This window comes from Letharia columbiana, assembly GCF_014066305.1.
Source record: "Letharia columbiana isolate WasteWater2 chromosome Unknown Sc0000061_s0, whole genome shotgun sequence".
NCBI lineage: Eukaryota > Fungi > Ascomycota > Lecanoromycetes > Lecanorales > Parmeliaceae > Letharia > Letharia columbiana.
In genome coordinates this window covers 134,166-160,581 of record NW_023501105.1, presented here as the reverse complement: position 1 = coordinate 160,581, position 26,416 = coordinate 134,166, and the positions used below count along the sequence as shown (strand labels likewise).

The window sequence follows — 26,416 nt, the reverse complement described above, 5'->3', positions numbered from 1 at the left end:
TGAGGACATGGATGGATGGAGTTTGGATCATCTCTGAAATCTGCGCCGCGTCGAAAACAGGCAAAGCACACACACGTCTTCACGATGATATACAGTGGAATTAGATGTAGATATGTGCTTCTGGTAGCGACCACAATTGTATTGATCTCAACAAGCCGGGTTGAACGTTTCGCGGGTCCGTGTGGTAGCTGTAGCAACTTCCAGTATCCCTCACCTCCGACCAAGATCTCCTCGACAAGATGGGCTGAAACAGATTATATACAATGGGTTCTGGTGTAAAGAAAGCAAACGCTGCTCAGCAGACACTTGATGCGACAAAATGAAGAAGTGAATGGTGTGTGAATGCATGCAAGTGCGACAGATGATTGGGTTCCATGCTTGATTGTTGTCATTTTCTCCGGCTCCCGAATGAAGAGTCCTCCCACACACACGCTAGATGTCAACGCTCGCGATAGACCTTCTCTCGTGAATGTGATGGATTCTTTCCCCTTAAGCCACATCGCAAGTCAACATGCCCTGGTAAACGTCAGGAAAGACCTGAGATGCGGCATCCGTGGCGTCCATGAAGTTACAGCCAAGCTTGGTATACTGCGGGTTCATCAGAATTTGGGCGTGAATGGTTTCGCCATTGGCGTCCATGTGAGTTGCAGCCGTGGCATCCGAGCAAGGAAAGCCGGAGATTTTGTCGCTAAGCTCACAAATCCAGCCTAGATACAGCAAATCCATGGGTCCTAGTTCCCCTTGACTAGATGGCCCTGTCAAAGTGCTGGAACCCTGGGCGATGACTTGTCCCAGTGAGGGGGCGACGTTGTGATGGGTCATTGCATTGGCGCCGTTCGCAGTGTTCGTATTCGCTGACACACCTGCAAGTCCATCGTCCCAGGTAAAGTTGCCAAGACCCTGGCCCGTACGCCATCTATTTGCTACCTCAACGACGTTCTGGCCGCCAATCGTTGCCGCGGACCCACCTGATGATGGTGATGAGGCAGTTTTGACTACAGCGGGTGCTGGAGCTGGGGCGGGTGCTGGAGCTGGTTTCAGGGCGGGTGCTGGAGCTGGTTTCGGGGCTGGTGCTGGAGCTGGTTTCGGGGCTGGTGCTGGGGTGCTTGGCTTCTCGGCCTCTTTAGGCTGTTCATGTTGCGGTGCGGCTTGCCCATTGCCATTCGGATGAGAATTGGCTTGCGCGGAAACGTGGTAATCTGCGTTGACATGGACCACTGCAGCAGCTTCATTGGGCTGGGCGGCGGCAGGTGGAGTCGGCGCAGTGGCACCTCCTTGATAGACGGTAGCGACAGCCTCTGCAATGTCTACCACTTCGGTGACTTGACCTTGAGCGTTCTTGAGATAGTCGACGGCGACGATCGGGTCTTGACGCTTGTGGTGGTGGTGGGCAAGCGGGTTGTTCAGCTTGTAGTGAGGATGAGCAATGGCGCCAGCGCCGAGGAGTACTGAGAGAAGGAGTGAGGTACGCATGTTGCTTTGGCTGGGGATTGATTTTGTTGTTACTGGTTGATCGTTGCTTGTCGTGGCGAGAGCTTGGTTTGTTGTAAGGAACTTTGGTACTGGAGCAAGGTGTGGTCAAATATGGACGAATGAATGTGATGGCAAGGCCGAGGCTTGCGAGAGGCACTGGTTGAAAACAGAGACAAAAATGAGCGTGGTTGAAAAGAGAAGGGCGGGGTTGGGAGGCGAGATGTTGATAAAAGTGTTGGCAAGAATGCAGAGGAAATGAGGTTTTGGAATGTAGTCGTATGTGTATCAGAATAAAATGGAAGGGGCGGCATGACACGCTTAGAATGAAGCCGCTTGGGCTAACCCTCCGAAGCGGATTTCTGCAAGCAGGCTCCCTCTTTTACCAACAAAATTTGCACCGGCAGCGCTTGCAAATCTGGCGGGGTTCAGCCAATGATCATTTAAGTATTACTCTACTGCGAGATGGCAGGGATCTTCAAGGGGGAAAATCTGGTAACGGAGCTTCACCATGACAACAGTTCCTCAACTGTGCGCCTCTGTTCTGCTTGCAGCCAGGCTTAGCCCGCACAAGTCACTTGATAAAGTGTTTCCCTCGTTGAAAAAGCGTGGCAACGGTGAAGTCAGGGTCAATGGGCGGATTCCAGGATGAGGCCCGGGAAGCACCCGTCGCTAGGCCGAGTCCAGCAGCCGGCCGTTTCACATTCATATGAATGACCCCTCACCCCCGTCATCGATCGACATACCATAATTGGTAATGATGGGACTCTGGAGAAAGACAAGAAGTCGCTGTCTTCGATTCAACTTCTTGACCGTCATGGGTAAGGTAAGGAAGGTAAGCTACAACGTCTACCTTATGGTGGGGCGGAAGGCTTGGGCTTGCATTAGCTCCCGGATCCTGTAGATCAGGCACCGGAGATTGACCATCATCAAAGCTGGGGAAATCTGAGCCTTCCACCATAATCTTGAGGTGAGGTACCTTCTAACGTAGGTGAACAAGGTACACTTTATCTGCAACTCAAAACGCACTCGCTAAGGCACTCGTCGAGCTCGATGCCTTGATGTATGGGCATCATTGTTGTCGTGATGAATCGGGAGCCGCAGCGTATTCGGGAAAGCCCTGCTATCATCAAAGCTTACCATACCCATCTACCTTAAGAGATGACATGTGGCACTCTTGCCGCACAGTAGAGGAAGTAAGATTGCAGAAGTATTGAATCGCTGACAGGAGCATACCTTTGCTGCCAATTCCCCACTGCAGATCAAGGGCTAAGCACGGAATACAACGCAAAGCACGACGACCACCATCATCCATCTGCTATCTCCCACCATAAACATCCATCCGCATTGGTAACCGCTCCTGTCTAGAAGCTCAGCTTTCGCCTGCCATGCTTGGTGTCGCTCATCGCACCATCGTACAAGGTACTCTAAGTGCCTGTAGACGGTACCGCCACCACCGCTGTTAACGATCTGGGAAAGAAAATCCTCGCTGAAGAGACTCGGAACTGAGGTGACACCCCATCGATAGGCACTCTCGCCGGGATGCCTGCCTCGGATCAATGCATTGCTGTTTAGCGAGAAAAGCCTGTTGGTAAGCTGTTGGTATGCTGCTCTTACTTGAGCATGCTGCAGTCCCCGAACCCCGATGCCAGGGGCCGCAGATGGATCTATCCGTTAGAAGCCACAAGAGAATCTGTTCCCATCCTGGATGTTTATCACAGGTGTCCTCAGACCATCTAAAACGTAGGGTATTGGAGTCCTAGCCTCTGGTCTACCTGTTAGCGAGAGGCCCAAGACAGTATCTTTGACTTACTCGAGCCTTCTCGAAGCGGTTTTGAAACACTTCATGATCTCTGTAGTTTTTTGGGGGAGGGGGGGGTATCTTCTGCCTTGGCCTTGAGGTTGTGGTCTGTCTAAGAGCTGGGTTCTAAGTTTGCTCCCAGTTAGACCCTTTGAGGGATGGATGACCATATCACTGCCTAGGCTTCTGAAAAGCCGAAAGCTGATGACCCTTCAATATAGGCGGTACTTGCGCTGGACGCTTGATTCCAATTGTTAAAACATTCTCAGCCTTGCCGGCACACTTGGGAAGTGCGCGTTGTGGCTGTATTTGCGTGAGAATATCCGAGCACAGATTGAGCACTGGATAGACTCCATGTCTCTATTTCTAGTGTGAAGATGGTAAACAACCGCATAGTTTAACGAGGATATTGGTGACTTTTAGGACTGATTGTCTATCCTTTCTGCAAAATGGAAGATTGCTTGATTTTGCCAAGACTTTACCGCCATATATCACTTTACAACCGTTGATGTGTTGAGGGCGGGTATGACAATTAGCACCCACAACAACCCTATTCTCAATCGATATGCATTCGCCACTTCATGACGCAACAACAGACTGCTGATAACTCAACATCAAGATGACGTCTTAAATCAAGACTGTCGCCAACCTATGGTTGAAACTCAAATCACCCACCAATGTCCTCCTTCGACTGTCCTCGATGCTCAAAAACCTTTGTTGTGAAGGGGGCATGGGTCTACCACCTGGAACACAAGCACGGCGTTGCACCTGTAGCGACGGATCCAACAGTGGCCGGTCGCTCGCTCGCAACGACATCCGGTCCCAGCATGTCCACATCAAGCACACCTCCAGCAGACAATATAAACCTAGCTGTTGGCCGCTTCAAGCTGAGGCCCAAGGTGAGTTTCCATGTGGCATACGATCTCGGTCGAGGAGACGAAGCGCAGCCAATTCGAGTGACTGTTCCGAAAGATGAGTCCTATGACAAGTTCCTCTGGCGACTCTATAACGTGTTCTATGGTGATTCCTTTGAGAAATCGCTTCGCCAATGGGAGTACGTCCTTGTCAATCGCCAATACGAGAGAGGCGATCCGCTGCCCTTGACGAGTCCGAACACATACTATGCTATGGTCAGCGAACTTCTCAGGACAAGATCCCAGTGGAGACATGCTGTGGTTCGGCGCTCCGTGAGTGTGATGCAGTAGAAGCCTAGGTCTGATACCGAGCTAAAAAAATTTAGCATTCTGAGAATCCCATCATAAAAGCCATCGTGGAGGGAACGTACAACCCGAAGCCTGACTCGCCAATACTGAATGCCGCTACGCCTGACCCCCGCCTACCTCATAGCCCACCAATACCTGATGCCTCTCAAGCTGATGCCTCGATTGCCGATACTCCGATGCCAGATGCGCCGACGGATCAAGCTACGCCTGAGCTGCTGGCCTCCACACCTCCATCGAGAGCGTGGGTTGTGACCTCTGCCACTGCAAGACCCTCAAACCGAACGCCTTCTCCGGGCCCTCCATCTAGAGCATACGCGCGAGAGGTACGCTTCTCCAAGATTGCCTGAAGCGTGAGATACTAACTCCATGATACAGCTAAGCACACCATCGACACCTGTTACTAGTGCTCGAGGTCGACGGTTGTTACAACTCAGCTCTCCATTGGCACCTGCTGCCGGAGCGCGAAGCCCAACGCGATTCAATCTACCATTGATCAGTTCACCACTAAGGCCCGTTTCAAGTGACGGAGGTCGACGCTCGATGCGGCTAAGCTCTCCAGTGGCATCTGTTACGAGTGCTTCCATGCCAAGTCAGGTCAGCTCTCCAATAGCACCCGTTACAAGTGCTTCACTGCCAAGTCAGCTCGGCCCACCACTAGCCCCTGTTACCAGTGCGCAGAGCCCGAATCTACTCGACTCATCACCCCTAGCACCTCAAGATCCAGCGATACTACTTGGCTCAATAACGTCACCTGCCACCGATGCTCCAATTCCATCCATACAGCTCGGGCCACCCTTAGTACCTGCCGCCAGTGCACGACGTGCATCTATACACTTGAACTCACCATCGATGCAGCTTAGCTCAACAACTATCCCCACTACGAGTGCGCCAACTCCACCAGCGGTCCTACCAATCGTATCAGGCTCACCATCTCCTCAGGATCCTGGATCTGAAGTAGACCTGGGGGAGGTACGTTTATCCGAGCTTTTTGAAGCGTAGGAATGCTAATTCCGGAATACAGTCGAACTCACAGTTAGCACCTGCTCTCATCGCGCTACACCCACCAGCGATTCCACCAATCGCATCAGGCTCAAGGTCTTTTCGAACTCCTGTGCCAGAGCTATTCCAGCGATCGGTAAGCTGTCTCAACCTTGCTCTTGGCGCTTTGGTGTTAACCTATCAACGCAGCTCAACCTACCGCCCAGATCTACTTCTGCCTCTATCCCCAGCATGCAAGCTCCGCCGATAGCCCCAACGGCTATAGCTCGACCTCGTCGGCCCTTGTGGATCATCTCCAGACAGCGTCTAAACAGTGGGACAGAATATCACGTGCATTGGAACAATGGGAGTAGAGCTTGGGAGCCACACGACAGCTTGTATCGTGACTATCCCGCTTTCGTTGACAGATATTTGGAAGGGCGGCGTTAGAGCTGCAGCGCAGAGACTTAGACTCAAAGACAGATGCGGCGATAAGGTATCGTTTTAGGGTGGTGATTGATACCCAGGACACGTGCTGTGATACGCTTCACGTTTTGTGCTACTCGTCGATGTGAAGGAGAAGGGATGGATCCTAGATGTTACGCAGGATATTGACGCCGCCAGAAGATACCTTATCTCTGCTGACGAGTGCACCCGCCTTGCAGGGCCAAGAAGTCTTGGCAAATACCCGTCATCCAATCGCATCATCGTTTCTTTATGCTACTCCTCCCACCATTTTTCCATCGTATCCTCTTCAAGTCATCAACTTATTGAGACGCTGATGCCGACCTGTGAGTGGAACATATCCGAGAGTCGAGGCTGATTCCTACAAATGTATTTCTTCATACATGATTCTGAGGTTAACCAGACACGGGCGCCGTGCAGGCGGCCGCTTCCAACTTCAGCTGAAAACTCTCTACCTTCCAATCTGAGTTGGCATAAGGCTGCATCCTGCATGACTTGGCATATCCGTCTGACAGAGCCGCATTTTACCCGTCGATGAACGCGCGCCCTCTATAATTTCCTTATATTCATCTTCCCCTAAGGCCGTCTTGTTTCTACTACACCGTATCTCTACTTGACCGTCACTTCCCATACCGTTTGTCCAAGATGAGACTCAATCTCGCGGCTTGCGGCGTCGAGTTCGTGAACGGCACCTACCCCGGCAATTATACGTACAAATACCCCAACTATGCATACAACGGAACCATCAGAGGCATTCTGGAACATGTCGTCCCCCCACCACCACTTATAACTGTTCAAGGTTGCAGAAATCTTTGCGGCGAAGGCTCAGACTACTACGCTTGGGTTGATGTGAGCTCCACTATCACCACCTGGGTAAGATTCTTGCCATACCGAGTGCAATCAGTGGCTTACGCAGATGAAGGTACTGCCGGTCGTTGGACTAATTCTACAGGCCCCCTTCGAAAGCAACGAGAATTTCAAAAGCTTCCTGGCGCTCGCACGTTGGATTGGCAACCCAATCGCTAGCATCTCCTACGTCTTGTGGAACATCAAAATCACCGGCAAATGTGCCATGATGGTGGACATGGCTACACCATACGATGAGTTCCCGGGTGAAGACTCTCAGTTTGCTCAAATGCGGGACTCGTTGTACATACTGAGCGTCATGAACCAGTGCAAGTTCCGCTATCGCCCAAGAATTGGTTCTATACTGATCGGACGTACCTTGCAGATCTGATCAGGCGGGACCTAGTCGGCCGGGACGAAACTATGATTGCAGCTGAGAAACTTCTGCGTATTGCACTTTTCAGTGACGAGCTACCAATGACCACCGAAGCTAGCCTCACGGACCAGCGGAAGAAACTTGCTGGAACCATAAGGGTTTTCCGCAAGAAAGGAGTGATTCCAGTGTTTGTGTCCACCTTATGGTTTCTCCTCGCCATGGCAATATCAATTCAGTCTGCATTTGGAAACATAGGAACAAACCAGGCCGCTCACGACCTTGCGCTGGGGCTGCTTCTAGCTTTTCTGCCGATATTCATCTTGTCATGTGTTGTAGATCGTAACGCTGTGGCGGCAGGCCGGATCCGCGTGAAGCTGAATCGTCTCCTGGCATCTGTACGCAGCGCTCTCATCGATGATGAACTTCGAGAGACCTATAGGAAACGGATTCACCGCCCCCCAGAATTTTTTCATTGGATCAGACTCTTAGGAGACGACAGTTTCGAGGACTTCTTTACAGACTTTGCTGGTCAGGGGAGAATTAGATGGCACTACGGAGTTGCCCATCCTCTCTTGTGTAGTTTCGAGGATAAGTTCATGGCTGAGGATGGAAGAGGCTGGCTGCCCGAGCATAACGCCAACAGAGCAAGGACTTTTGTACGTATCTTCCCCGTTCAAGTTCCCTCTTTTGGACCAGATCTTGAGTCTCGAAAGACGTCCTGGGAGTTGTGACTCCAGAAACATGTTCCGAGGCTCGATATACCCCTCAGGTAGGCAATGCTGACTGCGAAACTGTAATCTAGATGCGTGATCACAGAGACGAAGACCATCGATTGATTTGGTTTGACCCTCGAATGATTCGGCAAATCGCGAGCTCCATTTGCGTAGTTTGCACTTCAGCTGGAGGCGCCTTCATCTTGTCATGTACAATTTTTGTTTCACCTCCTGAACCTCTCTACTAACCACAGGCAGACTACACACCGACAGTCGGTCTCGGCTGCAGATCTGGCGGCTATATGATCTATGTTGTCACAACAATGACTCTATTCCTAGTCGAGATGCTCTGTTGGGGATTTCGGCCTGGCTACATAGAGTATCGGCGTTGGGTGTGGTGGATCAGTGATCACACGCCCCAGGATCCTGTCTCTACGCTGCTGTGTCACTTCGATCGGACACTCAACCGCGCAAACACTGGCCGATTCACGAAAGCAGGAAGGACAAAGGTCAAAAGGATGCTCGACTGGTGGGAGAAATCGAGGTGGACAGATCACGTTGATATGCTCTTACGGGTCATAGAAGTAGGAAATTCGATATGGTGAGTCACATTCTGCAAGCCTTGATTCCCCAATCCATTCTGCGCAGGATTGAGAGGCTCCCTGACCTCTTTCACCACCCAAACTTTATCCTGAAGAGACGTTCTAAGTCCAAAATCATTTAGGCTGGCCTATATTGTCTTTGCTCAAACGTAAGTGTTGGAAGTATAATGTGGTAGACTGAGGCTAAGTACTTGGAAGTGTCGGATCCTATGTAACTTGCGATTGCATATCGAGCATCTGGGCCTCAGGCGGAGTACGAGATTGTCTAGCATTTCCAAAATTTCCAGAAGTTTCCTGACATCTGGCACTAGGGATATACCGATTTTGAAAACGTCGATTTTTACCGTGAACATGGCGTCACATACTACTGGGGTGTCGGCACCTCACTCTCGTGCGCTGTATTGGTCGTGGGCCTTGCCTACATTGTTGCGGAATTTTGCACTCAAAGCCATCTCGCCACGGAGGACTTTGGGAACGCGTCTGAAGGGATTAGATTTACTAGACGGTTCAAGAAATACACCTACTGGATTCGATTGCTACTCGGCTTATGGGACAAGATCCTGCTCCTAATCTGGAAAGTTGTTCGTATCCCATGGCAAAGCGCCACAGGACGGGAACCGACGGCATTTAATAAGACGTTGATTTGGGATTGGAATGCAAAGCCAAATAACGCAGACGGGGCGGCCAATCAAGCACTCAACGACCAGTCTCGCAGACGGTCAAGCACTGGGCCTCTGATGGAGGAATTACAACATGAGGGGTCCTCTCGCGATAGCCGAACTCCGGAGCGATTAGATGGTGACGGACCAGAGGCTCAGACAGACGGTGGCCAGCAGCACGACACTCATGATGAGATTCTCCCTCGCATCCGGATGCCGACTTTGCAGCTTTCCCCACAAATGCACTCGGGATATACATCCTTGCACCCGCCATCACCTTAACCGGAGAATTTTCAGTCCCTGTCTAACCTGTCTCATTGAAGATATCGGTCACTTAGCACTTTGCTGACGAGCTACCATCAAATGTAGCAGAGTTGCTTGTATCAACTCGGGCAGTAGAGAGAGAGGCTTTGTCAAGGTTAGGCTTCATGTCACTGGCATTCAAGTGAAGCTTCTGACAGGCTTGACTCGCTATACTCTGAGGGCTAGAACTAGCTTGAGAGAGGCTGAATGCTATCCCCCCTTTGATCATGATATTCTAATGTATGTAGCCAATTTGGTATGACTAGATGTAGCAAAATGTGACAAAGATAACACCTCGCAGTGGTTGCCCAGCGATAAGTGTCAGCAGATAGCGGCTAGCCTACCTACATCACATCATCGTGCAGAACCGGCATCATCCTAGACTCATCCCTCGAACGTGGGGACATACTGTATAAGTAGTCTATACTCATCAGACCCTTTCGGTCAGCAATGAATTCGCCAAACCTACAAGGACTTCGCAGCATCGCCGCCGATTCGCAATTAACAGTCAATAATTATCTTGAGAATCCTTCGGACCGCGTAGCTAGGGTAAAAGCGCTCCGTGATGCCAAAAACCTCGTTACCGAACTTCAGGATGGAGACGATGCTTTCTTTGCTCGCATTGCGCAGGTATGGGGTGTCAACTCTGACGGTTCTGTCCTTCGCACTTGCGAGCTGACCTACAATTGTGTTTAAGGTCTATGCAGCGCACGCGTTGCGCTTCACCATGGCAATCGGCGCATTTGAAAAGATTCCGAGGAAAGGAAGCATTACGGCTGCGACGCTGGCTGCGGAAGTGGGGTCTGAAAAGACTTGGATTAGTATGTCTTTACGTGAACAGCTGTGGTGAAGAATTGGTCACCGTTGACTTTGACTCTCGTCCGAATGATGCGTATGCTCGTCGCAGACGGCACGTTGGATGAAGTCGAGCAAGACGAATACGCTCATCCGATCCGCTCGATCAATTTTCCGGAACCGGGATATGCATACTTCTTCGAAGTCATGTAAGGCACGGAGATGTCTTCATCGTCACGTACACCTTTCTCCGCATTCCCGCATCCTTTCTCTATGTCATCTCCGCTTTTGCGTCTGTCTGACTCCGAGTACTCTACCTTGCAAGGATGGACGATATGCTGCACGCCATGTTCTCGCTTGCCAGAGTATTTCAAATCTCATCCGCTGGAGTCGCCATCGAGCCCGACCCACAATCCCTACTCCTGGACATACGGCCTGGAAGGCCAAGATCGGATCAAAGCGGTCGGACGCTCCCCGGAAAAGTTACGAAAATTTGCCATCGGAATCAGCGTAGGCACTCCCCCTCGCCCTGTACCCCACGCCCTGACGAGCCGTTTCGTCCCTCAGGGCAACTGGTCCACCGTCCCCGCCGTCGGCATCTACCCCTCCGACACCGAACTCGCCCCCCTCTCCACCGCCTGCCAACGCAAAAACCGCGTCCTCGTCGTCGACGTCGGCGCCTCCCGAGGCGGCACCATGAAGGAAATCCGCCAGACCTTCCCCCCCCCCCGGCCGACAGGCAGAATCCTAACCCAAGACCTCGTCCCGCGTCGTCGACCCCGTCCCGGCGGATCACCTGCCCCCGGAGCTGGACATCCATCCGACGGTCCACGGTTTCTGGCCGCGGCAGCCGGTGAGGAACGCGTGCGTTTTATTACCGGAGGAGGATCATGCACGATTGGCCCGATGACCGTGAGGCCGGACCCACCTTTTTGACGAGAAAACATCGTTGGATGACGAGAGCCGGCTTCGCTGACCGGGACGTCGTGTGTCGAAGGATCCTGCGGCGCAACGTCGATGCTATGGGCCCCGACTTTTCCGGACTCCGGATCGCCGAGGTCCTCGGGTGCGGAAGGAGGAGCTGTACCGCTACTGGATGGATCTGACGGTGTTGACGTGAGCGGAGCGAGGCGGATTGGCGGGGTTTGTTTGAGTCTGTGGGGTTGGGGTTGGTGAAGGTTTGGCGGGCGGAGGTGGGGACGCGGGCGGTTGGGGAGGGGGGGTGAGGTGAGGTGAGGTGAGGTGAGGGTTTGTGTGACTGCTGGTGGGAATTTGCCATCGACGTGTTGACGGTAGGTTTTACATATACATATATATATATACACACTTTTATACAAAGATTACTTGAAGTACATACCCAAAAACAGCCCATCCACACCCACACCACGGCCCCCAACCCCGCCCACCCCTCCCCTCCGCACCCCCCGTAAACGCCGACGGCGTCGTCCCGTTCGCCCCCGCCCCAAACCCGGCCGTGATATACGGCGCCAAAGCCTCCGTGCTCGACCCGACCACGACGTCGCTCCCGCCCGCCGCCAGACTCACCCTCGTCCCGCCCACCGTCACCGCCCCGCCCGCCGTCAGCGTCTGCGACCCGACCACATACTGCGTCCGGCCGTTCGCCGTGATGGTCTCCGACCCCAGCACGATGGCGGGCGGGAACGCGAGCGCCGTCGGGGTCAACACGGACGTGCGGGCCGCGTAGACGAGCGCCGTTGCGGCGCCCGATGTCTGCAGCGCGAGCACGGTCCCGGCGCCGATCGTCACGGGCGAGCCGACGGCGAGGGTGGAGCCCGAGATGAGGTACTGCGAGTGCGGGTTCGGGGTGACGGTGTCGGCGCCGATGGTCAGGAGGGCGGGGGAGGGGAGGGGGGAGGTGCGGGGGCCGTAGACGAGGGCGGGGGCGGAGGGGCCGGATGTTTGGAGGGTGAGGACCGTGGCGGCGGGGCCGGCGCCGAGGGTGATGGAGGAGCCGGGGGAGAGGGTTTGGCCCGAGATGAGGTATTGGGACTGCGGGTTCGGGGTGATGGTTTCGGCGCCGACGGTGATGGGGAGGGGGAGGGGTGGGGTGAGGGCGGAGGTGGTGAGGGATTCGGAGCCGGCGGCGTCGGTGGCGGTGAGGATTATGGCGGGGAGGTGGGTCGTTGAGGAGAGGATGGTGCCGTGGGCGTTGGTGGAGGTGAGGACGAGGGGGACGGAGGCGGAGATGGAGGCGGTGGAGAGGCTGGTCGTGGGGACGGGGCGGCCTTGGGCGTTGGTGGTGGTGAGGACGATGGGGTGGGCGACGGCGGTGCTGGTGGAGATTGTGATGCGGCCTTTTGCATCCGTCGAGGTGACGGGTACTGGGATCGCTACCGGGGCGGTCGGGGCGGGGCCTGGGGAGGGGGTGATGACGATGCTCGTGGACGCGGGTGGTGGGGGGGGCGCCACTGGAGGTGTTTCCGTGGGGGAAGCTTCCGGAGGGGGTGTCTCCGTGGAAGAAGGTGTTTCTGCCGGAGGTGCGTTTGATGTAGGTGTTTCGGCGGGTGCTGTCTTCTCCGGTTGGGCCACCGGTTGCTGCGTGCTTGACGCTGGCGCCGGCGGCGGGGTTGGCCCGGTATCCGGCTCCGTCGATGTCGAAGTCTTTGTGAGATATAACGCTGTCTGCAACGCTCCTATCGGTCCCACACAATCACCTGACGCCTCGCAGTTCCAGACACCCAGGCCCGGAAAGAAATCCTCGATCAGGTCCCCCGTGTCTCCACACGTCCGGTCCCCCATAGGAACAAACGTCCAACCCCGTGGATCCTCGATCGTGTTGACACCTGTCGCCTGTACGCCTTCGGGGAGCAGGGGATGCGATGGGAAGACGGCTACTGCGCCGGTAGGAGCTATTGAGCATGTTGGGGTGCCGCTAACGGTGGTGGAGAGAGTCCCGGTCCATGTTATGTTTGGGGCGTAATCAGAGTAGATACTCGTGGGGTACGCGCTTGAAGAGAATAACGTTAGGTCACATAGTGTGTATAAAGCAGTCCAACCATTACTCACATGACACGAGTGCTCCCGTCGTTATCAACCACGGATGCCGTCACTGTGCCGTCGCTGTTTAAATTAGTAGGCGTAGCGATTTTTCCGAAATCGATTTCCGTATTGGAGATGGTAGTCGTTCGAGTACTGTTATTTCTCTTGTTCACAATGAGTACCACGGTTGCTGCTGTATAAGTCGCGGTAATGGACATCTGGGACCATGTTATGAAGCCTAGATCTATCTGAGGATAGGCACAGTTGTTGGAACAGTTCCCTGTTGGTGCTTTGGTTACCGCTGGCCCTGACGGAAATATTGCGGTGGAATTGGGTGAGAATGCTGAAAAAGTCAGTGGTAAGATAGGACAAGGGAAGCGTGCTAAACGCACTCTGAGGAGCTGCTGATGCTCCATGGAAGGGCAGGGCGAGAGCAGCTGCAATAATGAAGGAGAGCATGATGATGATGATGATGATGATGATAGCGACAGTGAAGATTGCGAAATGTTAGAAATGAATGCGATCGATATATGCACGGTTATCCAGCAGTGAATGTCGAAAAGAATGAAGGGAATGAGGGGATATGCATGGGCTCAAGTAAGACACAATCCATCCGGCTTACTGCATCCAGTCTTGCAGAGGCTGAAAGATCAAGATTACATATTACATATGCAGTCCTGAACTCTGAGATGCTTGAAGATGCAGAGATCCTTCGTAGAAACACGCCGACGATTTAAGACGGGACTGTTAGCGTTCTAGATGTCCAATGAAAATCCCTAAAATCCAAGCGGCTGGGCCGACACTTGATAGGCTGCATGTTTATGCAGGAACCTTGAAGGAACTTTAGCGGCAAGTCCACGTTCAGCTAATGCGCATGGAACGTCTGCCTAGCCTGCTCTAGTGCCAACAATTCCCAGGCTCATTTTGCGAGTACTTGCCGTCCTTAGCTGAATGGTATGAAACACCATCAAAACAAATTTTGCAATCCTTCATGATTCTCCCCCCCATACATTGCGCAGTGCATGCATAGTCCTTACAAGAACAATGAACAGAGAGTACGAAACGAAAAAGGCGTCACTGACTCGCGGTCGAAGCAAGCGGAACGTCCAGCGCCAACATCCCGGCGCTGACTGCCAGAGAATAGAGCACTCACCTAGATTTTGGCAGAAACCTACCACTCCTTACACTCCCCGAATAAGGGAGAGCATCAGTCCCAATGCTTCCCGTGCGTGCAAACAGATGTCATGGGGTCATCAATTGATGATATGTAGAAAGTATTGGGCCCTCCGTTTATTGGCTTTAGGTTGGCCGGGAGCCGGACTACCCGGATGGAGAGTCTCCTCGGATTGTAGGGACAAAGTTGGCTGGGCGAGGGCGAGCGCGGCTGCAAGAACGAATGAAAGCATGATGACAGCAACAGTGACGATTGCGAAAGGTACCAAACGAGGCTATGCACCCTTCAAGATGTAAAAGAAAGGAAGATGATTGTCTGCGGATAGGACGGACGAGACAAGGAGATGTATACCTACCGTACACCACATTGGCCCAAGCAAGAAGATAGTCCGGCTTCCTGCATCCAGAGGCTGAAAGATCAACGTTGCATATGCAGTCCTGAAGGGATTGAAGATGCAGAATCGGCTCACAGCCTTATGCAAGCCCAGAGGTATAAAAATAGACCGGACGGAGGCAGACCTTTGGAGTCGAACAGGTAACTTATCGATCGATTCAAGAGGGCCCCATGCACACCCAGACTTTCATTTTGAGAATTGTGCTATTAGTAAATTAGACCACCCTGTAAAGTGAAAGCTCGTTTTGAAGACTCCCGCTGTCAAATTATACAGTAAGGATTGGCAAGAAAGACGTTGTAATTCTTGCGATTATCGCCGGCCCTTTTTTCGCGTTCCGTTCTTTTTTCTTCGACCCGAGGCAAGCGTAAATGTGCATGAACTGCGCAATTGATGATGTTGCATGTTGTGCAGCAAGGAGGGGGCTTTAGGACCTTCCCAGCACTTGCTTCAGCCTATTTCGCCCTGCTAGTATGAAAAAATCGATCCGAATGAGAGCCCCGGCAAAATCGAAGATTGAACGCCCTTTCTATCAGTCTTAACATAAACAACCCAATCATCAGTGGTCTAAACATAAAGCTTTCTGTATACAAGATGTTCTCCTCGAATACTACTACAATCGTTTCGTCGACAGTTCAAGGGTACCACGTATAGCTGTTGAATTATCATTTTGCGGAATGCCTCAAATCATGATTCTCCTACCGCAACCATACGACACTGATTCGTGAGACGATGTTTCCTATGCTCTATGCTATAACGCCACTTAAGCAGAGCAGTGAAGTATCGTACAACATTACTCTGCAAGAGACAGTAGCTTCCCCGCTGCATTTGTCAGGGCACTCCACCCGGTCATGTGACTGCATATCCTTCAAGCCATCCGTACTTGCGAGACCTGATACTCACTAGCCATGCTCCAACCTTGGGCCTCTGCCGTCATCATCTACACGATGGACTCCTTCCCCCATAAAGCTTCTGACTTGCTGGACAGCCGGGCAAGAACTAACCTGGAAGCTCGACAGTCACAGCGAAATCCAGAACAGATGAGCGGAAGGTACCATCTGGACAGTCATCCTGGTCTTCCCCAATCCGGAAGCCGGAGTCGCTGTCGAATTTTATAGGTTCTGAAAGGGAAAGAAGAACCCACTGCCGGTACCGACCGAAGTACCTGCACCGCTGACCACAAGGGTCTTCTTCTTGGCGCTCCAGTGGGATCTGAGTGTTTGAGCCTGGATAAATGTAATATATGACTCTCAAGAGACACCGTTCGCAAAGTTTTTCCAGACCAATATCCATCTTAGACATTGCTATCGGCTCGTTTGTCAACATGCTGGCTAGAGATCTACCTGTACTAGTACGTGGTGCCGGCTACCAATATGTCTGGTTGTGTACACAGTATTCAGCCGAGCCAAGAGATCTCACAGTGTAGATTCCTACTCTCCTAGATAGTTCAGAAGCCTCTGGATAACTTGGTGACATGTTCGGACCTCCGAGTGATTGGGCGACATGTCTCGTATTCGCCGCAGTTTACCAGGAAGGAACTTTGAGCGGTAGATCGTATGTTTTGAGGATCGCTGTATGAGGAGATAAACATCTTACCCCCGTTACGCAAAAGCTCAAAGGGTTGGACAACTACGAAACACCTACGAGACCAATCCCTGTCGGCTATCGGAACGTCTTCGTCGAGAAAGGTCAGCGTCTCTGCCATATCGAAGTAAGAGGATGTAGCAAGAGTCTTGTATAGAATTTGGTCGGTCTCAATAGGCTCTCTCTCTCTCTCTGAAAGGGTGACGGTTGTGACCGAATGAGCCCTAAATGATGGTCCTGTTACCGAAGGAAAAACAACAGTGTGCCAAAATGGAAAGGACGAGACCTTTAGGATATCCACCCTTTTCCCACCTCCTTAACAACATGCTCTACGGTAGAGCAGGAAAGACCAATTTAAGAGTGCGATCAAACAGATCGGCTTATACAATGTTAGACTATCGAGAGGTAACTTGGTTATCCCATGGTGGAGGCACTAAGCTGTCCAACGGAATAATTTCGGCTCGAACCCCGCGGCCAGCGACCTAAACACGCTAGGAGGACTCAATCTGCTGGCTACCTTTGCTCACTCACTTCCATCTCGGCGCCACTGCAATAACAGTAGTCCTGGACAGACAGATGATCATCACCTGCGCCGACGTCCATCACAATGTCTTCGATAGCGCCTATTCTTGTTCCGGAACTCTCGACATCTAGCGCCAACAATGCCGCAAACATAGACTTGTGGGAGCAAGCTTTGACTACTCTTAGTGCCGAGGATCGAAAGCAGTTTAAAGATCCTTCATCGAGTATGCTTGAAGTTCTGAAGAACGTACGTTAACGATTCTCCATAAAGCGAGCGAACAGCGCTTCCGTGGCTTATGAAACCCACGTCTAACGTGCTGATCTGTGCTCCGTCGACAAGGTTCAGGAAGCTACAGAAAGCAGAAAGAATGATTGTCTCTCAAAAGGCTGGAGGCTTTATCGTAACAAGAATGGTGAAGAGGTCAAGCTCCGACATGTCCTTGAAAAGATCTCCATATGGGTCAAGGAATTCATCAAGATCATTGACATGGGAGTTTTGTTTGATCAGAGTGGCTACGCCGCTTTGCCGTGGGCAACCGTGAGATATCTCACCACGGTAGGGTGACATACCACAGAGCTCAAGATCTGCTGATGCTGAAGAGCATAGATCGGATTTTCAGATATCGATGAGTTAAGCAACGTTGTGGAAGGAATTGAGTCCGTTTCTAGCCTTATCACGCGGTACACTATAGTTGAAAAGCTTTATCTATACCAAAACTGCGACGCGGAATTAGGACTTCTCGAAGCCATCACGAAGCTCTACGCAGCTATACTTACCTACTTGGCAAAAGTCAAGGTTTACTGTACTGGAAATGCTTGGAGTATGTGACCATAGCAGTCCAAGAACGCATGAATCCACGAGAGACAAGGAGTTCTATACTGATCCATGATCTCAGAAAGATTTGGCCGAAGCTTAATAGAGGCGATACGCAAGCAGAATGACGAATTGCGGGCGAAGATCTCGGAGACTGAGGTCGAGAAATGGACAAAGTTGGTCGATGTGGAGCGTGAGCATGTCCTCTTCCCAACCACGTCGAACTTGGCTCATCATATGATAGTGCAACGGGCAATGAGAGAAGACACCACTACACGTGATCGGATACTCGGGGACACATTGATAGGACTCAACAAGCCTATGGTGCAGATGAGCGATCAAATATCTATAATTCAGGATAAGTTTAATAGTAGCTTCTTCTTCACTTGAATACTTCAGCCAGTAATACTGAGCTCTTGCCAGGAGAAGAGCGGTTAGAAGTCTTCCGCTGGATGTCCGCAATCCAATACAGAAGCCATCATGAGGATCTATCGAAAGGCTTACTAGACGAATCCGGCAAATGGTTACTCGAGAACCAGCATTTCATTGAGTGGGGACAGTCGAGCGTGTCCTCCATACTCTGGCTCCACGGAATACGTAAGTGCCCTTCTTACAGTACTATTTACCTGTGACTAATCTAAGCACAGCTGGTTCGGGGAAGACTAGACTCGTGTAAGCTGTTGGTTTCCTAAAGCTCAATCCAACATAATTCCTTTGGAGGACTTGTGGTATTTTTTTCACTATTAGCAGTGCCGCACATGCTGAGTTTGAGGCCCTGGATCAGAGCGACCGTCATCAACACTGTGTTTGATGCAAACTCGGACTCTTCTATTGCCTTTTTCTACTGCGCAAGAAGCACCGCGGAGCCAGAACGCGCCAAGCCTGCTGAGATCATGGGTGCCGTACTAAGACAGCTTGCCAGCTCCAAACCAGATCTGCCCGTCAAGGAACCTGTTGCAAAAGAGTATGAAGCCCGGAGGAATAAGGCTGAAGAGGATTGTTCCGCGCTCAAGAAGTTGACAGTACAGGACTGCACCAGGTTGATCATTGAACTCACCAAGATTCACCCGGCAACAATCATCATTGATGCTCTCGACGAATGTGAAGAAAATAAACGTCACGAGCTTTTGGAAGCCTTGGACGAGATCATTAGCAATTCTGCGGAAGTTGTGAAAGTGTTTGTTTCTAGTCGCGGTGACATTGATATCGTGAGTAGTGTCCTTGTGACATTATGTCTTTGGCTCTGAATATAGACATACATGAATGTCTATAGATTCGAGCTGAGACGTGCCTGCTAACAAACACCATTTCTCTAGAAATTGCATCTGGAAGGATCCAAAAATATCTCAATCAGCGTGGAGAATAACACCAGCGATATCGCGCGCTTTGTCCAATCAGAAGTAGATCGTCTGATCTCGAAGCGACTTCTTTTGGACGGCAAGGTGTCCCCAAACTTCAAACGCAAGATGATCGAGACTCTCATCGACGGTGCTCAAGGGATGTTTAGGTGGGTGGAAATGTCGCTAGAGGCCCTAAAGAGGATCAAGTTCCTCCCAGACTTCAAGAAAGCCCTTGGCCAGCTCCCGTCGGAGCTTTCCGGCCTGTACGATATTATCTACGCGCAGATAGACCAGACCGAGACACACGGACGGGATGTAGCAGTTCAGACACTGAAATGGTTGCTATGTGCCCAGCGCCTGTTATCTGCTGAGGAGCTCATTGCCGCGGTGTATAAAGTCGACGAGGACATGTCTTCGGATTCGGATGAAGGTTCTGAGTCTGAAAACGAGCAATTGCAATCGCCCGAAAATGACATTCTTCGGCTTTGCCGCAACCTGGTTGTCTTTGATTCTGAGCAAGCTATTTTCCGCTTCGCGCACCAATCCGTTCGCGAGTACCTCCTGAAGCGGCCACATTACACGGCTACGGAACAGCATGCGCTTGTTACAGAGAGATGCCTAGATGTGTATCTGACTGATTCGCTGCATGGTTCCATCGCTCGAAAGATGGAGCGGCAGAATGACGCTCTTAAGCCCTATGCAGAAGTGTACTGGCCAGTACATTACAAGAATGTCGGGAAGCATAGATCCAATGGGCTGGAGACAAGGGTATCGCGATTTACAGGGGGAGTCGAAGGAAGGTCGCTCCCATACGTGCAGTGGATATCTGACATTCGTTGTAAATATGGAGATCTCAGAGGGTGGAATGTGAACAAAAGGTTGGGGCTAGACTGGGATGATCGCCTGGGCTATAGAATACTTGTCGCAGCATCTCGACCAGATACAATTCTCGCTGCAGCATCTGCTTTTGGGATTCTATCCTTCTTGGAAGGCCCTGAGCTGTCCTCAACAGACTGGAACCAATGCCAAACATCCAAAAACGCCAAGTTTTCTTTGCTGTCCATTGCCGCGAGGGAAGGCCACTATCACCTGGCGCGGCTGCTTCTTGACAAAGGAGCTCACGTCAACGCTCGAGACAGACATCATGAGAACGCTCTGGCAGCGGCGTCTTATGAAGGCCATGACCATATCGTGCAGCTGCTCCTTGACAACGGAGCCGAGATCAACTCCCAAAGTGAAGATTACGGCAACGCTCTGCAAGCGGCGTCGTCGAAAGGTCACGGCCATACCGTGCTGCTACTGCTGGACCAAGGCGCCGATGTCAACGCTCAAGGCACATCCAACGAGCCCGCTCTGCAAGTGGCGTCTTCCGAAGGTCACGATAATATCGTGCACGTATTGCTCGATCGCGGCGCCGACGTCAACGCCCAAGGCGGATACTACGGCAGCGCGCTGCAGGCGGCGTCGCACAAAGGCCACGATGGGATCGTGCGGGAGTTGCTCGACCGGGGGGCCGACGTCAACGCTCAATGCGGCCGCTATTGGAACGCTCTGCAGGCGGCGTCCCGGAGGGGTCATGAACGGATCGTGCGGATGTTGCTCGATCGAGGCGCCGATGTCGACGGGCACACTTTGAGAGCGGCGTCGAGTGGCGGTCATGATCATATCGTACAGCTGCTCCTTGTTTATGCTTGAGTTGGTTTTGACTGTCGGTGTGCATTCCTGAGACTATCAACGAACAGGCCTTCCCGCAGATAGTCTGTAGATGCGTATACGAGTACAACCCGATCAAGCTGCAAGAACGATGTTGGAAACCTACGCCTCGGGGAAGTTCCCATCCTCGATCCAGGCGCGTAGCCAGAAAAAGGCGACGCTCGTCTCCAAGAACCATCGCCATCATACCTGCAAGGGTGGCTATCCACGCGTTCAATCTTCTCGATCCAAGATCTCTTAACAGAAAGCGCCCATCTGTCTTACTTCCCACCCACCAAACCCCGCCAAAATAAAAAGAGAAGGAACTTGCTCCTCGAGAACTTGCAATCCATCCCCCTCCTCTCTTCCCCATCCCTTCCCGACACACAACCCGCCCCGCCTCCCCGCACCGCGGCAAACCCCGCCGCGTAGGGATGCGACAACGAGTCGATCTGTCAAACGGGGTAAATGAACCTCCCTCTTTCTTTCTTTCTTTCTTTCTTTCACCGGGATTCATCATCGTAAGGGGAGGGGGCGCGGATTGGAATGGAGTGGCCTGAGATTTTCCGAGTCGATCGGTATGGGTGGGTCGCGTCGCTTGGCCGGAAGTGGGTATCGTGGTCTTCGTGTCTCCGAAGAAGAAAAATCCATCCGTGTCCCCTCGTTCGGCCCTTCACGGGGATGCGGCGGGGAGTTCCTTCCAGTGGGAATCATCGTCGGAGGGCTGAGTTTCGAGCGTCAGACGAGGTGGGAAAGCGAGCCTGAGATTATTCGCAGTTCTTGCAGAGTGCGATGTCGTCAATCTTCTTTCTGCTTCCGGTTTTTACCACCCCGCTGCTACTGCTCCTACTTTAGAAGAGAGGCAAGCGTAGGTCGAGAAAATTTGACAAAGAGTGACATTTTATTACACGTCACTGTAATGTTATCTTACATGCTCCATCAAAGCCAAGTTGGGGCGTCACAAATCGAAAATCTTCTCTACCTCTTCCCATTCACTGTTCTTTCGCTTCTCCCAATAATCGTCCTGCCCAGCCCTCGCAACCCACACCTCCTCTCCACTCCCATCGCCACCCTCAACCTTTTCAAACCATTTGGGCGTCCAAGAACTACCCTCATCCTCCATGGTCCTCCTCCTCTTTCTCTGCGCTTCTTCCAGCTTTCCCTTCAGCACCTCAGCTTCATCGAAGTCGCCATCTTCAGCTGCACGCTGATCTGGTCGAAGTCTGCTATCAGTAGGCGGCAATTTCCCCTTCTCAATGGGCGTGATCTCGTTCAGGGATGCAGCGAAAGTGGTGAAACCATAGCGTTTTGCGGCGTCCGGAACTAGCTCAGCAGCACTCCAGATCGGAGGTTCACTCGTCCTAGAGTTGCCATTCTCTGTGGCGGTCAGGGAAGAAGTCCACTTTCCAACCAAGCCAAGAGGTTGCTCGTCGCCATAGGAATCGTAGGTCTGGACAGCGACATCCTCACTGCGGCCGGAGAACATGCCCTTGGTTTTGAAAGTAATGACTGCTTTTTCCCCCGTAGCTTCGTTGACAATGGTCATGTTTCCTACAGGCTCAACGTATTTCTCGCCTGCAATAATGTTGCGGAGAAAGCTCGATCCAGGGGCCCAGCTGAATCTGTCGCCCGTTGAATGCAAGATGACACGAACCTTACCCTCTGTGATCAGCTCTGCGGATTTGCCCCAGAACTTCTGTGTAGGTAAGGGAGACTGAGTGAGCGTCCAATGTTCGCTCTCGGCTTGGTAAGCCATGCGCACCGGGCGATGGGAGACCTTCTCTGCGAGAAATCGTAATCCACGATCTTCGCGTACAAGCTCGAACGTTTCACCAAGCATAGGATTGAAGGGTTTGCGGATAGCACGTTCTTTGACACGGATACTGGAAAGATTCGAGACGGCGAAAGCTGTTACGTAGATCAGACGTTCGATACTCGATCTAGGCTTGTTTGCAGCGTCGTCTAAGAGAGTGGAGTACTCGACAACTTCAGCGAAGCGTTGAAGAGCGGATATCGGTTCATTTGCGGTGACTGGCATTGATATCGTGGAAAGGTCTTTGCCAACATTTTTGCGCATGAAGGAGACCAGGCTGGGTGGAGTGCCGGTAGGAGCAGTTACGGCATTTCTACGCTTGACCCACTGCGCTGGGAGAGGTGTTAAAGACTTTGGTTTTGAAGGGAATGCTGGTGTAGCTTTCCCCGATTCTGCGCTGTGCTGGCCTGGGACGGTAGGCTCATCGACATCGCTGGCAGAGGCCGAGTCTTCGTCGGTGGCAAAACCACGGTCTGCCTCTTCGCCTTCCTCTTCAGTTTCATGATGGATATCCAGCAATAGCGAAACATTGCCTCCTTCGGCGTCGAAGAACTCATCATCCCCTTGGGTGTCTATGCTCTGTCGAGAGGTGGTAGGAGGGATCACTGGCGCGCGGCGCTGCTTGGTCTCTGCGATGAGACGGCTAAAATTTGCCACGATCGAATCAAGATCGCGGAGAAGTGATAAGCATCGGTCGTGCACACTCTCCTCTTCCAGATGACTCTGTAGGGTTTTCCCGAAAGAAGATGTCCTGATTGGAGTCGGACGAGATACTTTTACTGACGGCGTCGAAGGCGTTGCCGATACACTTCGATACATTCCCGGCATTGGCTTATCAGTAGTTGGCTTGCGTTTCCAGAAAGGCCTCCGATCGCCCTCGGCAAAATACCCACTAGGCAAGCTCTGTTCGGCAGGGCTTCCACTGGTACTCGACGCTGCGGAGATTGGGGCCGAGTCTACTCGGCCAAGTGCTGGATCAATAGGCGTGTGCGTCTGAGTCTGGGGTAGGTACTTCGGATCCGTATCTATGGCCAATGATTTGGCAGCGTCTCGCGATTCTCTTACTTTAGCCACCAGATCTTCGACCTTCGCCCAATGCCGTTCTTCCTCTGGACTGGTGCGCGCGGCTGATGTACTTCTCCCATCCATATCTAATCGTGTTGCAGACGCCGGCGTGGTGGGACTTGCACATGATCTTGCAAGCTCCAAGGCCCGTTTCCATGCGTCGAAGTCTTTTTGGTTACCAGCCTTGAGGTGCCATATTTCGGCTCCTGAATCGATACTGATCTGTCTGGTCTTGGCGTTGGCTCCTATTGCAGCCATCGACAAAGGCACTGCCCCTCTCACTGCCTGTGTTCTGCGATTCTGGTAGTACGAGAGAGTAGAGGATGTGTAGTCCAGAGAGAAAAATCTGCGCGCCCAACCCTGGTTCTTCTTACGGCGTTTCTTCTGCAGCACTCCAGTGAAGAAGTTTGAGCCTGATCCGCTGTGACCTTCTCGCTGACGTTTGTATTTACACTCGTCTGAACCTTGCTGGGCTGCTGAATTGGACGAGCCATTCTGGGTGGCAGGACCCGAGGACTCGCGCTTCATAGGTACTTTCCTAGCGTTCGAGGTATCTTTAAGGCTTGTCACGCTCTCGGCAGATCCCCCTTGTACGTGATGTATGTGGGAATTCGACTGTGGAGGAGAACCGGTGGGGTATGTTAACAAGACGAAAGTTGCCGACTTGGCGAATGATTTGGCAAAGGTATTATCGAAGACCAGAGCGTACATCGCCCCTTCGTTTTGGGGTACGTCATATGTTCCTGTCGATACTCTGTTCGCTTCGCATGTTCCATACCAAGACACTGGCTTGAGTCCTATACTCTTCAGCTTCTCGGTTGCGGTGGATGATGAGTTCTTAGATAAATGAGCTTCCTGGAGCGCATCTTCGGGACGAACGCTTGGGGTGGGCGGTGGCTCGAAGGTAGATGATGGAAGGTTTGGGGTAGGAGCCTGGCCAGAGCCAGGGTGCTTGAAGATGCCGAAATTGATAGATTTCTTGTCCGGCCGAATACTCCAGGAGATTGTATGCTCGGATTTGACATTAACCCAGCGGACAAGGTATGACTAAATGAGTGATAATCAGCAGAGGCTGAGGGTACATATCCAATCCCTCCTCACCTTGCTATGTATCTCGAGCTGCTCCATGCCCGCCATGGTGGTTTCTCTTGCAATACAGGGTTTGCGATCATATATCAAGGGTAGGCTTTGGGAATTGCCAGTAGGGGGAAGCTGATTTGAGGCATTTTTGGTACAACGCAGCTCAGGAGAAAAAACCGGTTTGCAGACAATAATGTCCTCAAGAGTAAACATGGACATGCTCGTATGGCCCGCATGCCAAGCCGGAGGATCAGCCTTTTCTAAAGTCCGCCCGACTTCCTCCGACACGCTAGGGAAATTCGAGATTATGCAAGTCAGTTCCTGTCTCTTGAATCACTGGTAGCTACTATTGAAGCATAAGTCGAGAGAGGACTTTGATACTAGTCTACCTCCATTGTGTACTTGCCCGATACTAGGCCGCCATCTATAATAAGAATTGCAAGACAACGCAGAATGACAAAGGCACACGCTTTCTGCGGGGAACAGCCAGAAGACAGTTGCATGGACCGAAATGGCATATGAACGAGTATGTCCGCGAGAGATCTTTCGGAATGATAGCGTATTCCACAGAAAACCAGATATACAGGCTTAGCAGAGGCACTCAACGACTTGAGCATCGATTCTAGGTAGGAAGTGCAGTGGCTGTTTCCGAATCAGAATGGGATGGTCTCATGTTGCTAGACTCTAGAAGAAATCGACTTAAACATTCAGAATACGACCGCCCCAAACAGCAATAGCAACAACATGTATGCCTTCTTTACCACACCAGCATCTCATAGCGTGAGAGCGATGTCAAGAACTCGAAGGCAATCATCTTTCTCCGTGGAAGTCAACGATCCGACCTTTGAGATAGAAGTAGATCCAAGAGCAAGGATTTTCTTGAGGACGTGTAGGTGTACTGATTGACTGATGTATCAGTCAAGCATTTTGTGATGATCGTAGTCTACGAATCATTTGCTTGTGGCGCGCCTGCTGCATCTGGCCCTGGCGGGGCCGGGTGTGCTTGGCCTCAATGTTGAGGGAGGAACGAGTTGTGGATGGCATATATGCAATGCAGTTTTACAAGCGCAATTCCAATCCCATTTTCTTATGAAAAACTGTCATCTTGCTTGGCAATGGTGGCACCACTGCAGTAATGACAATCTATGAGAAACTTGGGAATGTATGACCTCGAAGATGAAATACTCTCAGTCACAGTAAGCAAAGGAAAGCATGATTGATCTGACCGGAAGCTCTTTTGATGTCTAGCCAAGAGAATCGAACAAAAGTGGTGCATAAAAGGGGAGAATAAGCAGGCCAAACTCCCAAGAAAACCCCCAACTTTCACTACGATCCCGGAGCCCTGTCCTGCAATCACACAAGTTGTCGGAAATAGAAGTGACAATGCTAAGACCTCAGATTTTTTCATCCTTGCACACTTTTGTGGGCATCATCCAGAACAAGTTGGTCATTCACCTCCAAAAACCCCTAAACATAGAGTATTCGACCGACGCAACGCATCTCTCCTTCACTCAAAAGGACGCTACTTGAGGTCCATTTCCTTACAATCGTAGCGGTTTTCTGGCCGCGCACTCCTGAGGCTTTAAAACTTCGAAACTTTGGGATTGCACCTCTGCATGACTTTTACATGTACGCCCATGCAACCGCCCAAGTGCCTTAAGACTCGTCGGCACTGAGCTCCCCGTGGACCAAAGCAGTTTTCTCGCTCTA

The 26,416-nt window shown here is 51.8% G+C and overlaps 8 protein-coding genes across 8 annotated transcripts; 5 read left to right on the top strand and 3 right to left on the bottom strand.

Moving 5' to 3' along the window:
* Positions 1 to 489: 489 nt before the first annotated feature.
* On the bottom strand, positions 490 to 1,473 carry HO173_011342 (uncharacterized protein; the record flags this gene model as incomplete). The annotated part of the gene is made up of 1 exon (XM_037313223.1): positions 490 to 1,473. The coding sequence occupies one exon, from the start codon at positions 1,471 to 1,473 to the stop codon at positions 490 to 492; it is 984 nt and encodes a 327-aa protein (XP_037159888.1).
* Positions 1,474 to 3,948: 2,475 nt separating this feature from the next.
* HO173_011341 (uncharacterized protein) lies at positions 3,949 to 5,922 on the top strand (the record flags this gene model as incomplete). The annotated part of the gene is made up of 5 exons (XM_037313222.1): positions 3,949 to 4,458; positions 4,512 to 4,817; positions 4,870 to 5,463; positions 5,516 to 5,629; positions 5,683 to 5,922. 5 exons carry the CDS (start codon positions 3,949 to 3,951, stop codon positions 5,920 to 5,922), a joined length of 1,764 nt encoding a protein of 587 aa, XP_037159887.1.
* A 660-nt stretch (positions 5,923 to 6,582) lies between these two features.
* HO173_011340 (uncharacterized protein) lies at positions 6,583 to 9,415 on the top strand (the record flags this gene model as incomplete). Its single annotated transcript, XM_037313221.1, has 8 exons — positions 6,583 to 6,810; positions 6,860 to 7,112; positions 7,169 to 7,815; positions 7,962 to 8,082; positions 8,131 to 8,473; positions 8,597 to 8,623; positions 8,673 to 8,727; positions 8,786 to 9,415. 8 exons carry the CDS (start codon positions 6,583 to 6,585, stop codon positions 9,413 to 9,415), a joined length of 2,304 nt encoding a protein of 767 aa, XP_037159886.1.
* A 471-nt stretch (positions 9,416 to 9,886) lies between these two features.
* Positions 9,887 to 10,286, top strand: HO173_011339 (uncharacterized protein; the record flags this gene model as incomplete). Its single annotated transcript, XM_037313220.1, has 2 exons — positions 9,887 to 10,066; positions 10,134 to 10,286. 2 exons carry the CDS (start codon positions 9,887 to 9,889, stop codon positions 10,284 to 10,286), a joined length of 333 nt encoding a protein of 110 aa, XP_037159885.1.
* Positions 10,287 to 10,453: 167 nt separating this feature from the next.
* On the top strand, positions 10,454 to 11,167 carry HO173_011338 (uncharacterized protein; the record flags this gene model as incomplete). The annotated part of the gene is made up of 1 exon (XM_037313219.1): positions 10,454 to 11,167. The coding sequence occupies one exon, from the start codon at positions 10,454 to 10,456 to the stop codon at positions 11,165 to 11,167; it is 714 nt and encodes a 237-aa protein (XP_037159884.1).
* Positions 11,168 to 11,320: 153 nt separating this feature from the next.
* On the bottom strand, positions 11,321 to 13,690 carry HO173_011337 (uncharacterized protein; the record flags this gene model as incomplete). The annotated part of the gene is made up of 4 exons (XM_037313218.1): positions 11,321 to 11,333; positions 11,589 to 13,199; positions 13,259 to 13,574; positions 13,624 to 13,690. 4 exons carry the CDS (start codon positions 13,688 to 13,690, stop codon positions 11,321 to 11,323), a joined length of 2,007 nt encoding a protein of 668 aa, XP_037159883.1.
* A 3,297-nt stretch (positions 13,691 to 16,987) lies between these two features.
* On the top strand, positions 16,988 to 20,751 carry HO173_011336 (uncharacterized protein; the record flags this gene model as incomplete). Its single annotated transcript, XM_037313217.1, has 8 exons — positions 16,988 to 17,149; positions 17,243 to 17,458; positions 17,510 to 17,723; positions 17,799 to 18,086; positions 18,140 to 18,313; positions 18,364 to 18,388; positions 18,501 to 18,924; positions 19,033 to 20,751. The coding sequence occupies 8 exons, from the start codon at positions 16,988 to 16,990 to the stop codon at positions 20,749 to 20,751; spliced, it is 3,222 nt and encodes a 1,073-aa protein (XP_037159882.1).
* A 955-nt stretch (positions 20,752 to 21,706) lies between these two features.
* Positions 21,707 to 24,763, bottom strand: HO173_011335 (uncharacterized protein; the record flags this gene model as incomplete). Its single annotated transcript, XM_037313216.1, has 2 exons — positions 21,707 to 24,673; positions 24,728 to 24,763. The coding sequence occupies 2 exons, from the start codon at positions 24,761 to 24,763 to the stop codon at positions 21,707 to 21,709; spliced, it is 3,003 nt and encodes a 1,000-aa protein (XP_037159881.1).
* Positions 24,764 to 26,416: the final 1,653 nt, after the last annotated feature.